The sequence below is a fragment of the Brugia malayi genome (assembly GCF_000002995.4).
Source record: "Brugia malayi strain FR3 genome assembly, contig: Bm_v4_ChrX_scaffold_001, whole genome shotgun sequence".
NCBI classification, from domain to species: Eukaryota; Metazoa; Nematoda; class Chromadorea; order Rhabditida; family Onchocercidae; genus Brugia; species Brugia malayi.
Window position 1 is genome coordinate 20,287,946 of NW_025062479.1, and position 15,418 is coordinate 20,303,363.

At 23.4% G+C, this 15,418-nt stretch overlaps 1 protein-coding gene across 1 annotated transcript; it reads left to right on the forward strand.

Annotated features, from left to right (window-relative positions):
• Nucleotides 1–9,587: 9,587 nt before the first annotated feature.
• Bm7959 (proteolipid protein M6-1, putative) lies at nucleotides 9,588–13,968 on the forward strand (the record flags this gene model as incomplete). Its single annotated transcript, XM_043075520.1, has 6 exons — nucleotides 9,588–9,710; nucleotides 10,530–10,650; nucleotides 12,523–12,636; nucleotides 12,934–13,091; nucleotides 13,424–13,578; nucleotides 13,869–13,968. 6 exons carry the CDS (start codon nucleotides 9,588–9,590, stop codon nucleotides 13,966–13,968), a joined length of 771 nt encoding a protein of 256 aa, XP_042931454.1.
• Between the last annotated feature and the right edge of the window lie 1,450 nt (nucleotides 13,969–15,418).

Sequence of the window (15,418 nt, forward strand, 5' to 3'; positions counted from 1 at the left end):
AGCAGAATGAAAAGTTGTAACAAATGATTGGTTAATTTAAAAAAAGAAAAAAATACTACGACCTTTAGTATTTCATTTTTAAACTTCGAAATTTCTTCTTATTGAAGAAAAAAATGAAATAGGATTTTCACTTTTATTATACAGAATGAAATATTTTGTGCAAAACGCTAACTGCATGATAAATAGCACGAATTTCTGTTGCATTATGCAAGCAGGCGGAAAGATTTTGAGAAATGCAAACATTACAACCATTTAATTTTAAAACGTGGATTTTAAACTTTTTGAATTCCACATTTAAAACTTAAAAAATTTTTAACTAAAATAGCAGGACATATTTGATAGATGTTTGGACATAAAATGAAACAAGAAAAATAAAACATTACAACAGCTTAAAAAACTATTTATATGCAATGTAAAACTGAAACATAAACGAAGTATAAATGAATAAATAATTATGAAAAAACAAATTTCATTTTTCTTCGGCTTTAAATTATTATAGCTTCTATTTAAAAAACGAAAAAGGTAAACAATTAGATAGAACTAAAATTAAATAATGCATTTAAAATCTTAGTTAAAATTTTCAAAACATATGAAATTTTTAAATTTTAATAATACTAAGTGAAAAATAATGTAAAACAAAAAATTATAAGAAAAAATGTAATACAAAATTAGAAATTTAAGCACAAATATTTAGCAAAAATGAAGCAAATGAAAATATTTGTGTTAATATCATCGGATAATGTGTTATAAATAATTAACTATGTTTATTTTACGATAATTATTACCTAACCAATGTTTTTTGCCGCATTTTTTTCTACCATTTTTATTGGAATTTTGTTGAATGCAAATATTCTGAAATGAAAATGAAATAAACAGAAAGAAGAAAAAATTTCTTATATTTTATTTACTTATTTTTCAATTTTAATACGTTCAAAATTAATTTGGTTTTTCCTGAAAAAAGGAAAAGGAAATTGCAAAATTTTGAGCAAAAAAAAAATACAGAAATAATAATAAAATATCAAATTTTTCGGCATATGTCGAAATTGATTCAAATAAATTCAATAAAATAATAATTTCTGTAAAAAAGTTTTCTTTTAAAAAATTATTTTCCATAAAAAGGAAAAAAGCCGAATAAGTTGAACAATGCATTCGAAGTTTTATTTTTTGGAAAAAAAATTTTTTTTTGTTGTTAATGGATTGAATTTTTTAGTAAAAAATACATTCACAATAGTAAAAAATAAAAATTTGATTGTTATTTAAAAGATCAGAAAAAAAAAAAAAAAGAAATGGGACAACTGCGAATTTCAAGGGTAAAAAGAATATATACATTTATTTACTTATTTGCATACTTAAATAAGTATTTAAAATTTCTTTTAAATATCCCTTTTTTAGCACATTATTTCTTTTGATTAATTTAATGTAATCTGAAGCTGAATTTATTTTGGAAATTCGATATTTATTTTCTTACTAAGTTAGTCACACATATAAAAAAAAGAATTGATGAAATTGAAATGATTTAAAAAACTCCAATAATTTCATTACTTTTGCTAAGAAGTTGAAATTTCACCCAAAAATGCATTTATTTATTTCCAAAATATTTGTAAATTTTCGAATTGAAAAAAAATGAATCAATTTTATGCATTTTTCTTTTTCATTCATCAATGTAAAAAAATTTCAATATAAAAATAATTTAGCATTTTGCTTCATTTAAACCTATTCATTTTTTTTTTTTTTTTTCAAAACAATCAGTCTTAAATGATAAAAGAATTAACAAATTTGTGGAAAATTATCGATTATTTGAAAATACTTTAATCAATTATTAGCTTAGCAGTTTCTATGATGACAAATGGAAAAGAATAGAATAAGTAAAAATTGTTTAATTTGTTCTAAAAATTCGAATTTAACAAATTTCTAAAATTTTAACTTTGTATATTTCTGATAGAAATTAAATTAAATATTGAATTTGATGCAATAATTTAGCAAATCATGTGATTCAAAAACATATACAGTTATTGGTTCATTCGATCATTTCTTAGCGATGCCTAATTTTAAATTTTAATAAATTTTAACTTTAAATTTAAAAAACTAAATTTTAAGTTTTAAATTTTAAATTTTATATTAACAATTACGATTCATTAATTAAACAAATAGCAGTACTTAAGAGAGCATAAATATTTTATTTTAAAATGGTAAAACGAATTAATACATACGTTGTATTTTAAAATTTCATAAGGTGTTAAATTTTTTCAACTCGAGAAATATTTATAAAAAACCTTTATTATTCGAATCGATAATGTTATTACAATTATGATTTCCAATATATTCATGTATTTAAATATTGCATTATGTATTAGATCATATATGGATTATCCATATTTCCTATATTTATTGCACAAATTAAAGATTGCTCATCAAAAAATCATACATATCTCTAATAAATGTCATTTTTACATGCATAGTACACATGGCTAAATTTACCAAAATTAAATAAATATTATAATAAATGAATATTAAATATTATTATAAGAAATAATATTATAATTCTTATAATATTTATTAATATTACAATAAATATTATTATAATGAATGTTACAAGGTCAACTGGTTTATTATCATATTTCTATTTACATTCATCATACATTGGTCAAGGACGATATTTTCTGTGCCATTTTATTACTCTAACAAATAAAACGAAATTATTGCTGAATCGTAAATTGCATGTTTAAATGTTCATATCGTAATATATTTTTGTATTGTATATATATAATTATTAAAATTACAAATAAATGTATTCGTTTCATACTGAATTAATTAATGCATTGATTTGTTTTTAATTTATTCCAACTCAAAATGGATCAAATATAATTCATTTTTGTGTAATTAATTTTATAAAATTTATGCAAGATGATATGAAGCTCTAAATGTTAAAAGCTTTGTACTTTAATTTAATACTTAGTTAAACGTATGCAAATAATGTGCATTATTTATAACTGCTAAAAGTTTTATGCGTCAATCATTCCCTTCCTTTTCTTTTTTTTTTTTTTTATTTTTCGTTTTTTGTTTTTTTGTTTTCTTTTTTCTTTTGTTGTTTTCAGTATAAGTAACTCAAATATATATATTTCAGCAACGTTCTTTTTTCATATTGATATTTATAAGCTAAATTGCGAGAAAAATTTGTAATTCGATTTAATTAGTCAATTATCAATTTGATAAAAGAATGAGTTAATTTTTATGATATCAAATAAATAATTTATAATGGGAAGTAAAAATTGTAACTAAAATAATTCCAGAATTAGTTTTGGTTATTACTTAACCGCTTATTTACCATATATTCACTTACTCATTAGTTGCTTAATTGTTTATTTTTTCTTGCATCCTTTTACCCATCTGTTGGTTAACTGTTTATTTGCCAAGCATTGACTTACTCACTTACTGCCTAATTGTTTACTCAATATATATCCAATTTCATTTTAAATTAAAGTAACTATTATTGAGTAGAATAAATGAATGAATGAGTGAATAAATGCATAGTTTTGTTATTGTTGTTGGCAATGAGTGAAAGATGCATTTCAGCTACTTTACACTTTTTCATCCTTCTTTTAAATTATTTTGCAGCAATTCAATTATTCTAATCCATTGATATTTCATCCTTTTCATTCATTCTTTTCTATCTTTTCTACATTTAATACATTTTTTATTTATTTGTTTATATGTTACTCTCTCATTTGTTTACTATTTCATTGTTTATTAGCTAACCACACAGTTTTTAATTTGTTATATACATTTACTTATTTTCCTGTCCATTTATTATGCTCTCATTTAGTTACTTATTAATTTTACATTCATTTGTGCTTGTCCTAATTGTTTTATTTGTTATGCTTTTACTTTAAATAATTAATTAATTAAAATAATACGACTGTTTCCAAGCATAAACAAAAACATTTCAAAAAGTGCTGATCGTTTTTCTTTTTTCTCGTCTTCAAATTAAGTCGTTTTTATTTTTGTTTTTCCATTGATTAATTAATTGAATAATGTCAATAAAGGTTTATGATTCCTTAATAATGAAGGATAATTATTCGTAAATTTTCATGCAATTACCTCTTACATTGTATAATATCAAACATTTTACTATAATAATTAAATAATGCATGAAAGATTTATTGAGTAAGAAGTTAAAATTTTAATTAGCAAAAAATTTACTAATTAAAATATGTGAACTTCTTTAACCTTATCTGATTACACATACATATGTAATCTATTATTTGCCCTTTCTCATCAAATTCTTCAAATTTTACCCATAACTATATTCCATAGGTTCGTTTAACATTTAAAATTGCAGTTGAAATAATCAGAAAAAATGAAAAGTGTAAAAACAAGATTAAAAAATTACTAAAAATATTTATAAAAAGAAAACATTGTTTTAATATATCGGTACTTACGCTTAATTATTAATCTAAAATTATTGTCAGCCTTTTAATTTCTGTTAAAAAAACAAAAATTAGCTTTTTAGAAAGCAATTTTTAAAAAGTAATTTTTTTTACGAAGTTTAGTAGTCATTTTAGGCTCATTCATTTTCATTCTGTTGCAAATCGTCTTTGCTTTTTTCAAAGAAAAGAAAAAAAAAACTGCAAAATTTGCTTTTTTTTGACAATTTTTGGTCAGTGTTAATAATACCTTTTTATAAATGTTAGTTTCAAAAAAAAAAAAAACAAAATTAAGAATTTTTTTAATATTTTTGAACTTGAATAAAATTTGTCATGAAGATAAATAAATAAATGCTTCATCCTTGTATATTAGTTTTGATTAAAAAGAAAAAAAAAGCACAAATTTAACAGAGAATATTTCAATGTTTTCTGATTTGCTATTAAATTATAAATTTTTCATTTTTCGTGAGATTTCATTCATAACTCATTATTAAAATATGCATAATTTGCATACTTAAATCAGAAATTTTATATTGCAAGCATAAAAAAGAAGAATTTTTACGGCATTTCTTAAATTATTTTCAATTTTTCATTTCATTCAAATATTGATTTTCTTTTTCATTTACTGTTTGATAAATTTTCAATTTTATAATTACTGTTATACTAATTGTATGTAATCCAATTAACAAATGAATACATTTTAGTGAGAGCAAGAAACAAGTTGTCCACATTTACTTTTTTTTTTTTTCCCAACGACAAGTTAACTATTATAATGATTTATAGTGAAAAAATTTTGTTTCTTGTTGCTTAAAATATTGCTATATAAATTAATGTTTGATATTATTGATTTGACACTATTCGATAGTATTAATTAGATTTAAATATAGGTATTAAATTAAAGTTAGTGGGTGATAGTCATTCAAAGGACATGTCACAATCAATTCTATAGAAGAAAAAAGAATGAGATGAAAATTAAATTAGCTCATTTTTGATTTCGGAATGAATCAGACTTTTCCCGTAACACGCAAAAAAATTAGATCATAATTTAATTGTATATTTAATAATAGTGATAGTAATAAAGAAATTTTCAGAAAAATATTTACCAACCTATCGAAATACGATTTTCAGGATTTATAAGTACCATATCCGGAAAGCTACTTATTGATCTGTTAGAAAAGTTTGTACAGTTTATTTAGCATTATTTATATGACGATACATGCAAATAAATCATTTTAACTTTTTTTTAAAAAAAAAAAAAATGTATTTTAGACTTTTTTTTTAGCGGAAACAGGAAACAGGAAATTTGATTTTCAGGTCAAAAAGATATGAGGACTTTTTAGAGTGATGAATAATTGTCATCCGCTAGAAATATTTATGGAACGAGTCATTAACCAGAAAATAATATTTGCAAGAAATAGTTAAAATGGAGAAAAGTTTTCAATTAAAAAAAAAAAAAAAAAAAGACAATGAGAAGTCAGGTCTGTTTATACAGGATGGAATTACTGAGAATTTTAATTACAAAATAAATTGTTGAACTAAAAGCATTTTTTCTTATTTATTGCTTGATTATTTGTTAGAAATTAGTTTTTAACTTTCTACAAACTAAAAGAAAAATTTTTGCTTTGTTCTTCTTTTGCTTCAAATCAGATTTGTTAAAATTTTCTTAATTTTTCTTTTAATTTTAATTATTTTTTGTGTCTTATTATTTTGTGTTCTTGTCATTTTATTTGATTGCATCTTTTTTAAGAACAAAATTTTTCTTTTCTCTAAAATTTATTCGAACAATATTTAAAAATATGTTAAAATGGCCTAATGTTAGCTAACAGCTTAATGCCAGCCAATAATTTATTATTAACCAACTTTACACGCATTGATTATCAAAATTTAATTTCAGTCAATTAAAGATTAAATACTATTTAATTTTTACTGTCTGCAGAATTTGCATGCATTTGGCAAAATAGTGATATTCCCAAATTTTCGTAGCATTTAAATCCTTCAATTTTTCATTTCGTTAAACTTATAATTACAATATTTTTTCTTTTTTTAAAAAAAAAAAAAAAACTTTTTTTTATTTATTTGCTTGCAAATGTGTATCGATTATTCAAATTTTTTATAAATATTTCAGAAAAAGCAATAAATCATATTGGAATGATTTTTTCTTTCTTTCTCTCTCTCTCTCTCTCACACACACCTTCCTTTCTTCATTCCAATTTTATTCATTCTAATCACAAATATTATTTAAAAAAAAAAAAAAACAATTGGAAATTTAAAAAATATTTTTTATTAATTAAAATTATTAGTAAAATTTTATAATTGAAAAATAATGAGAAAAGCGAAATATTTATATTTGTTATTTATTTTTTTTTATAAAAATGAGCAAAAAACAGAAATGAACAGTGCATTTTCATCATTATAAAATAATAATTAATGAAGCAAGAAAGAAAGACAGGGAAAAGGAGGAAAGAGAAACAGAAAGGGGGAAGGACAGAGAGAGAGAGAGAGAGAGAAAATGCAAATGAAAGAGAAATTAATCGTTTATTATTATTTCTTTTATAATTCATTAAAAATTTTTGTCAATAAATTTTTTCAAATTTAACTTTCTCCCACTTTACATTATCGATTTAATCCCTTTCATATTGTTGTCATCCATTATCCTTTACTTTGCATTTAATATACTTCAAATGTCAACCACTTCTCTTTGCTCCTCACTTGCTCACCCGTCTCTTACCCGCTAATACTTCAGTACATATATTTGCCCGCCTCTTACCCGCTCATACTTTCATTTCCCGCCCCTCTCATCTTTTGCATTAAAATCAAATCTTTTCTCGCTTCACCCAACTTTGACAACAACAATTCAATCTCAAAATTCTTACAATATTGTATTTATGAACAAAGCTAATCTATATGCCATTATTTGCAAAAGTTAAAAAAAAAGACTTCTTGTAGTTTTTTTTATTTATAATTTTTTTTTTTTGCTATTAGTATAATAGTTATGTTAATTGTTGAAATTAATTTTTGCTCATTTGTCATTTTTTCTAAATAAATAATTTTTTATCATTTTCCTTTTTTTTCTTTTTTATCATTTCCTTCTCTTTTTTTTTATCATTTTCCTTCTTTTGAAAGTTTTTTTTTTTTTTTTGCATAAATTAACAGAAGTTATTTTAGCTAAAATTTTCGACTTAATTTTCAATTATGAAATTATAGTTATTTTACATTAAATTAATAATACAGGTTTATATAGCAATTATTTAAATGTACTAAATTATATGTATTAAAATTGTCTCAGTTTTTTTCCTCTCCTTCCCTCCTTTACTTTTTAATTTTTTTTCCAAAGACTTTTGTTGCAGTTTCATCAGACTTTGAAACGAAAGAAAAAGAAAGAAAATTTTTCAAAATTTTGTGAAATTTTAAAATGCAAAATACTTTTCGATGAATTGTCGTAAGATTAAAATGTTCCATAACTTCTGTTATATTCACTGATACTAAACATAGTGATATAAAAAGGAAAGTAAAAAATAAAGAAAGTAAAAAAGGAAAGTAAAAAAAAATATTAAGAATCTTGTAAGGAAAGTAAAAAATAAAAGATTGAGAATGCAATCGGAAATTTTAACCCATAAAAATTTTGAATAATATTGATGAATAATCCGGAATAATTTGGGAAACTAATGAGCAAATGCTTAATTAATTAATATGTTCCCAAGGAGAAGTGATTAATTTTTCTTTCCTCATTAACTTTTTCTCCTTTTTATACATTATTTTCCACCATTCCAACATTTTTCTTTTTCATTTGCTAATGATAAATTCATCTCAATGAATTTATCATTCCTTCGGGAAACATTAAAACCGGTTGTTTCGCGTTTGGCTATTGAATTCGCTCACAAAAATGATTATCATTTAAATCAGTCTTATGATAATTTAATTACTAAGTACTGTTAATCATTTCAATTTATTATCTACTTTTCGATAGAATATTTCTAATATTACTGATGCAGAAACAAGAAACTTATTCATTGGGGAATAAATTTCAAAAATGAATTCATTTTACTTCGTCTCATTTTTCTTTCTTTAAAAAAAATTTTTTTCACTACTTTCAAATATATAAAAGATAAATCCCAGAATAAATATATTGTATGAATGACTAAAGAAAAAAAAAAGAAAAAATTGAGTCATCAAAAATGCATAAAAACAAATATCTGAATTTAATAGTTTTGATTATATATGACTGTATGTCAATTAATTAAATTAGATACAATTTTTTTATTGGCTTCATTAAAATGTATTAATTTTTCATTTGATTGTTTGGTGTGTAATAATTAATGCTATATACGAACACAATTATACAAAAGAATTTATTTAATATATATAAAATTAATAATAGATTAGATCTTAGTAACAATTATTTTATGATTTGTTCAATGTTTTTCAAACTTTATGATGAATAATTACATACTAGAAATAAACGAAATTTTGTTTCAACCATTAATTAAATTGTAACTTTGCAATAATTTTCAAAAGTTTATTTCTCCACTTTTTCCTTTTGTTATATAAATATATTTAAATATCTAATTAATTGATTATCTTTAAAAAATGTTCGTGCACATTAAAAAATTTTAGCATTTGGAAGGGATAAAAAAATCTGATCCAAAAAGCAGCAACCACATTATTTGAATTATTCATATCAAATCGTTAAAGATGGTTGAAAATGATTTCCGATAATTACACTTTATTGCAGTAAAATATTTAAAATTTTCACGTATATTAACTTAAGATTTATACGTTGTTATTACGTCAGCATTTCACATTCAATTGTAATTTCAGGTTTTTATTGATTTTTTTTTTAATGCAAAATGTTGTAATTTATATTTAATATAATAATGCTTATGCATCAGTTTCATTTTTGCTGGTTTTATCTATTTATTCATTTCCATTATGAAATGATTAAAAATTGAATGTGATTTAAATATAGTGAAAATAAAAATTAATTTTTTCATTTCAGTCAAATATTATCAAGTTTCAGCGATAATGTATGACTAATGTATGTGTGATAAATATGATAAATGATTAATTAACTCAAATATAACATTAAGGTTATGCGAATAATTCTGAAAATATTTGAAGTGAAATATTGATTTATTGAATTTTAGGAAATGAAATCATCATAATATGTGTGTGAAATATTTTCACTACGTCCCATGGGCTTCACTTTTTGCCCTTATCATTTCTGTTATTGGCTCTATCATGTTTATCATCCTTTTTGATGGTGCATTACAAGGCTTTTCTGAACAGGTTTTCATTTCTTCTGTCTAAAAATTTAAAAATCATTCCTTTTTATTTAATTTTAAAAATTCAAATTAATACAAGCAAATTTCTAAGTGGTTTAATAACAGTTTATCAAAAATTTCCCTCAAAATTAAAATTTTTTTTTTCAAATTTTTTTTCAGTACTTCTAAAAATTTTTCCCTATATTTTTCGTCTTTAATTTACAATTCATGATTTCTTATAGTTGTTCTGAATGAAATAAATAACTGAGCATTTCAAATATTTATTAATTTTTGTCAACACTTACTTTTTCCATTAATTGATAAATAGCCGATGACCTTCGATCTGTCAAAAATAAACGATCTCCATTATATGCATACATTAATATGTGGGTAAAAGAGAATGACATTAATATAAATTAGTTTATAAGACAAATAACTTGGAGAATTACTGAATTTTAGATTGAACTATGCAAACAGATGCTGAATTTAAAACAAATAACTTAGGGCACGATCTGAGTTTCCAAATTTACTTTTAAATTGAAATGTGTAAATATGTTAAAAAATCAATTTATATAACCTAAGATAGAATTTACTTTTAATTTAAAACATGTAAACAGGTTAAATTCCGTGGTATGATTCATTTCAACTTGTTTGTCAACAAGGAAGATTTGAATTTCAGTTGTATAACCCTAACATAAGATGTATTTTTAATTTATACTTTGTAAAATGGATTATAATCTGATTTATATAACTTAAAAATTTTTTCTTATCTAAAATATATGTAAATAAATTGGATGAAATATTTACAACAATCATTAATGAATATGTTAAAATTATTTTACAGCTTAATGTATTAGTACCGGTGGGTACATTTTCGAAATTTCGATGGCTTTTTATCGCTATTACATTGCTTCTTATCATTGCAGTTATTGGTTTCCTGTTTGTTGGAGCAGCCGCTACAACCGGTAATTAATTTCATTAATAAATTTGAAATGTAGCAAAAATTTATCTAACAGATGCAGAAGAAGAAATGACAATAAACTTATGAAATTTTAATTATATAATTAATTATAAGCACACTTTTATTGATGAGAATAATTGTAATCAATCATTTTATTTTTTCCTTTTTTTCGATCAAAAGAAGATTGAAATTCAATTATTTCATCATTCCTTTTCTTTCCGATTTTTTTTCTATTAAATTTATCTTTATTTTGTTAGTCATACAAAAATTATTATTTGAAAATTTAGCAAAGTTTTTGAAAGAACTTTTTTTTTTTCATTTTATTAGTTGATAAAGTAAAAAGAGGCGGTAAAATAAAAAAGAGGTTGAAGAAAAATTTGAAACTAAATTTAATGGAAATTAAATGGAATATAATTGCTGTAACGAAATTTTGTAATCTAATGCTTAAATTATCATAAGGAATTATGCTTTTTCTTCTGACCAATATTAAATTGCGCATTACAGTTTTCTCACAACTATAAATTGTAATGTAATTACTTTTGTTAAGTGTGAGAAAGTTAGAATTAATCTGAAATAATGACAGCATTGACCTTCCAGTGGTTTCAAACAATTTAAAATTTGTGACACATTTTAATGCAACATATTTGGTCAAACTGAATACTAACAATAATGATAATAATAAATAATAATAATAATTAATAATAATAATCAATAATAATAATAAATAGTAATAATAATAATAATCTTTTCCATACTGATTATTCGATATGATCGATTTATCTTCTTGTCATATGTCACAGAGGTCAATAAGAAATTATTTGACTAACACTACTACGTTAATACAAAAAAAAACACTTTTTGATAATTAATTACAAAGTATTAAATCATTTGTCAACTTTTTCATTTTTTTTTTTTTCTCTTTTGGAAATTCTTTGAAGTATTAAGATATCAATGATTTCAACATTTAAAAATTATTTCATTTTCTTTTCCTTACAATTTTTTGTGCTAGAAATTTTATCGAATGAGCAATTTTAATAATTTAATTGATTATTGCTAAATTTTTGATAATTGTTAGTTTGTCATCAAGTATACTATTACTAATGTATGTTAGTAGTTCTGATAAATTATATAAAATCGTAAATTTTGAGGAAATTAACAATAATTCAAATCCAACTTTTATCGTGAAAATATTATTCGCTAGTAACCAATAATACAAATAAATTAACGCCGCGAATATGCGTTCGCTGTATTTACCTACGAATATGAGATGAAGAATACAATCAGTAAAAAAATATAAAAGAAAGGAAAAAAAAAAAACTAAACACAAAACTATGCATTGTTGAATACAAGCGACCTCTGACCTCCTCATATAGCCAATAGACACAAAGTATAAGGCAGTTCATATATACAGAAAAGAGATCAATCTAACAAAGAGCTGTCAGTATATAAGATAAATGCCAGGAAACCAAGTAAGAAATAAGTCAATCTTTAGTTTTATGGGGGTAATACAATTTTATTTGATATAATTTGTACGTTATTTGGAGGTTCGCAAGACTTATTTCAAATTTCGTGATAACTTTTTTTTCATAAAAAAGACAATTTTCTTCTGAAAAAAAATTTCATCTACAGTAATTAATCAAATATAGCAAAAAATGGAAAGCATATAGAAACCAACAAGTTTTAACAACTTAAGAAAAGATCAAAAAAACTTCTGCAAATTTTGGTTTATTTAACTCTTAATATAAATTATTATTGATTCATAATTGTTGGTATGAAACTATCAACAATTATGAAATTGAAAAAAAAAAATTCCTTATTGTTAAGCATAATAAAAAATGAAAGATGAAAAAAAAAAAAAAAAATTTTTAAATTTCAGTATCAGTTCGTTTTCACACGAAAGCAGATATACCTGATGAACGATCATTTCTTATTCGAGTCAGCACATCACCGTGTATTCTTGGCTTATTATCATTGGTACTTAGTACTTTAGGTGCATTTCTTTCTGATATCATTTAACTTAGATAATTTAAATTTAAATGGTTTGATTTTTCTTTTGTATTCATTGTTAATTGATAATTAATCCATGTTTCCTTTTCTTTTTTTTTTTTTCAGAAATGTATCTCAAATAATCGCAATTATATGAAAATATTTTGTAGATATTATATCCTTATCATGTAAATATGTAACATAAAATTACACATAAAAGAGAATTTTAGTAAGACATTAAATAATAATTGTGGAATTATAATAATCAAATAATTTAAAAAAATATATATTACATTTGTAGTAATATTCTGGTGCGCAATTGTATCAATTAATGCCGTATTTGCGTCATTTTACATTGTATTTATTACTGCTATATACTCATTTTGTAATATGGTTGATAATCAGTGCTTTGATTTCACCGTTTTACTACCTGCTATTGTTAATCGAATTAACAATAAGGTATGTATATTTATTATTTCAATTTTTTAAACTGCTATAGTGCTGAAAAATTTTAAACAGTACATCATTTATAATATATGTAATAAGATTTTACATTCGTTACAAGTTTTCTTCATCTTATTTTTCACATCTTTTGTAATATTTAATAAATCATTAGGATTAATTAATATGAGGGAAAACAACTCATCTCATTATGCTGACATTTTAAAAATATTAATTGGCAACATCAGTTAATTAGTTCAGAAATTATATTGTTATATACCAAAGTATCATTGAATCGATTCTTTCCTTTTCGAAAAAAAAAAAAAAGGAAAACCTTAGTTAAATTATAGAAAGTGGATTTGAAATTTTGCAAAGACAAAAAGGAAGCGTTATGCGCGGCGGAGAATAATCAAATTTGGCCATTTATTGGTGCTTTATCATTTTGCTTTCTTACTCTTGCAGGATTAGTATATTTTCTAATGTGTATGAGTGCTAATTACACAAGGTTTGTTCGTTAATTTCAAATAAAAGAAAATTCGTTATTTTGTAACTTAATTACAGAATTTATGCTATACTTGTTTTTTTCCTCATACTTAATTTTAATGACGTATAGGTGAATTTGATCAAAATAAATCAAAAGTGAAAATTTTAATAATCCAATTTCAATATAGAAATGATACAATTGATTTGCAATGTTTCATTTTTTACATCATATCAAAGAAATCGTTGGAAGTTAATTAAAAATAGCTTTGTAAAATTCTGAAAAACTAAAAGAATGAAAAAAAAAAATTTTAGGATTCGTTCTGAAAGACGGGCACGTAAAGGTGAGCATTATGCGATGAATCAGGGTACCGTTGATTCTAATTCATTCATTCTTACAAATATGGGCAAATAAAGGATTAATAATTGTGATAACAGCTTACAGTTATCATTTATACAAATGTGATAATAGCTTATTAATTGATGATTATTGTTTTTATGATCAAATTTTTTTTCATAAAAGGATTCTTGTTCTCAAAGTTACACATTTCATATGAAACAGGAAGATATCAATGATAGAATTTAATATTTCTATGGAAAATAATGATATTACTCTATGTTTTATGATAATGACTTTATACTGATATACAAAACCATTATATGTAAAGAAATGAGAGAAGCCTATTCGAGAAGACCGATAAATCGTTTGCATAATCCGGGAAATACAAGAAAATCTGGAAAAAATCAGATACAGAATGCACTATGATAGAAGGCTGATATATTATCATAATATATTGTTGTTGAGATAAAAGATAATCCACAGAATGCTACAGTTATTGATAAATCTCATCTATCATAACAATATATCATGCAAAATGATATATTAACTGAGCTAACATATGTCAGATTATGTGACGTCAAATAAGTCAAGCTACGTGACCGTATCATAAAAAAACAACAGAAGCGTTTCACGTATCTTAAGTCACTGTCAGCTTACGTTTTCCAAGTTACGTGCATCTCACTCTATGCATACTTTTGTGGAAATTCCCAGTGAAATGATTCTACCCAACGCATTTCATCGCGGAAACCTCCCAGTAATAACACATTATAGAGACAATTGCGCTGCATCTTTCGATATGTGTCTAAGACGGAATTACTGGCCATTTGAAATTTTTTTGCCGGCTGAGTGTCGGCTTCGCCGATTGAATGTGGGAGGACGTGAGGATGCGTCGGTGGTGTTCGTACGTGACTTTGCCTTTCGGGCCTTTAATATTTGCGCGGGGAGGGGTTTTGTTTGTGTGAAGGAGCGTTTAGACGTTTATGCGATATGCACGTGCTATTTGTTTGAAAGTACACTGGAATATGACTTCTGTGAATCGATAGCACAGATGAGCGCGTGATTTTTCATCGTATATTGATTAAAAATTTTATATGATTGAATGGAATTTTGTTGCTCTATGAACTAACTCTATATCATTTCAGTATTATTAATAACTTTGCAAGATCTCCTCTCTTCTTCCAGATTTCTGGAAATAATTTTCGAAGTGATTAAAAGTGATCGTAACTTACTGTCTGATATTCGTTGGTTAAACGCTGACGTTTTCTTTTTTATATATAGATTTGAATTTAATCTTGAGACTTAGTGCTTAATTTCGAATGTGTTTATAATAAATTTCGTTTGATCAAGGACGAATTAACGTTAATTTCTGATTTAGTAATAAAGATAAGATAATCATAAATTATTTTTTGCTATCTTATTTGAAATTATTATTTTTTGTCACTTAGTTAAAGTTCTGCATCCTTGTGATCATCTTTATGTCGGAAATATATTATTTTCGTATTTAAATTTATTTTTTCTTTATGAA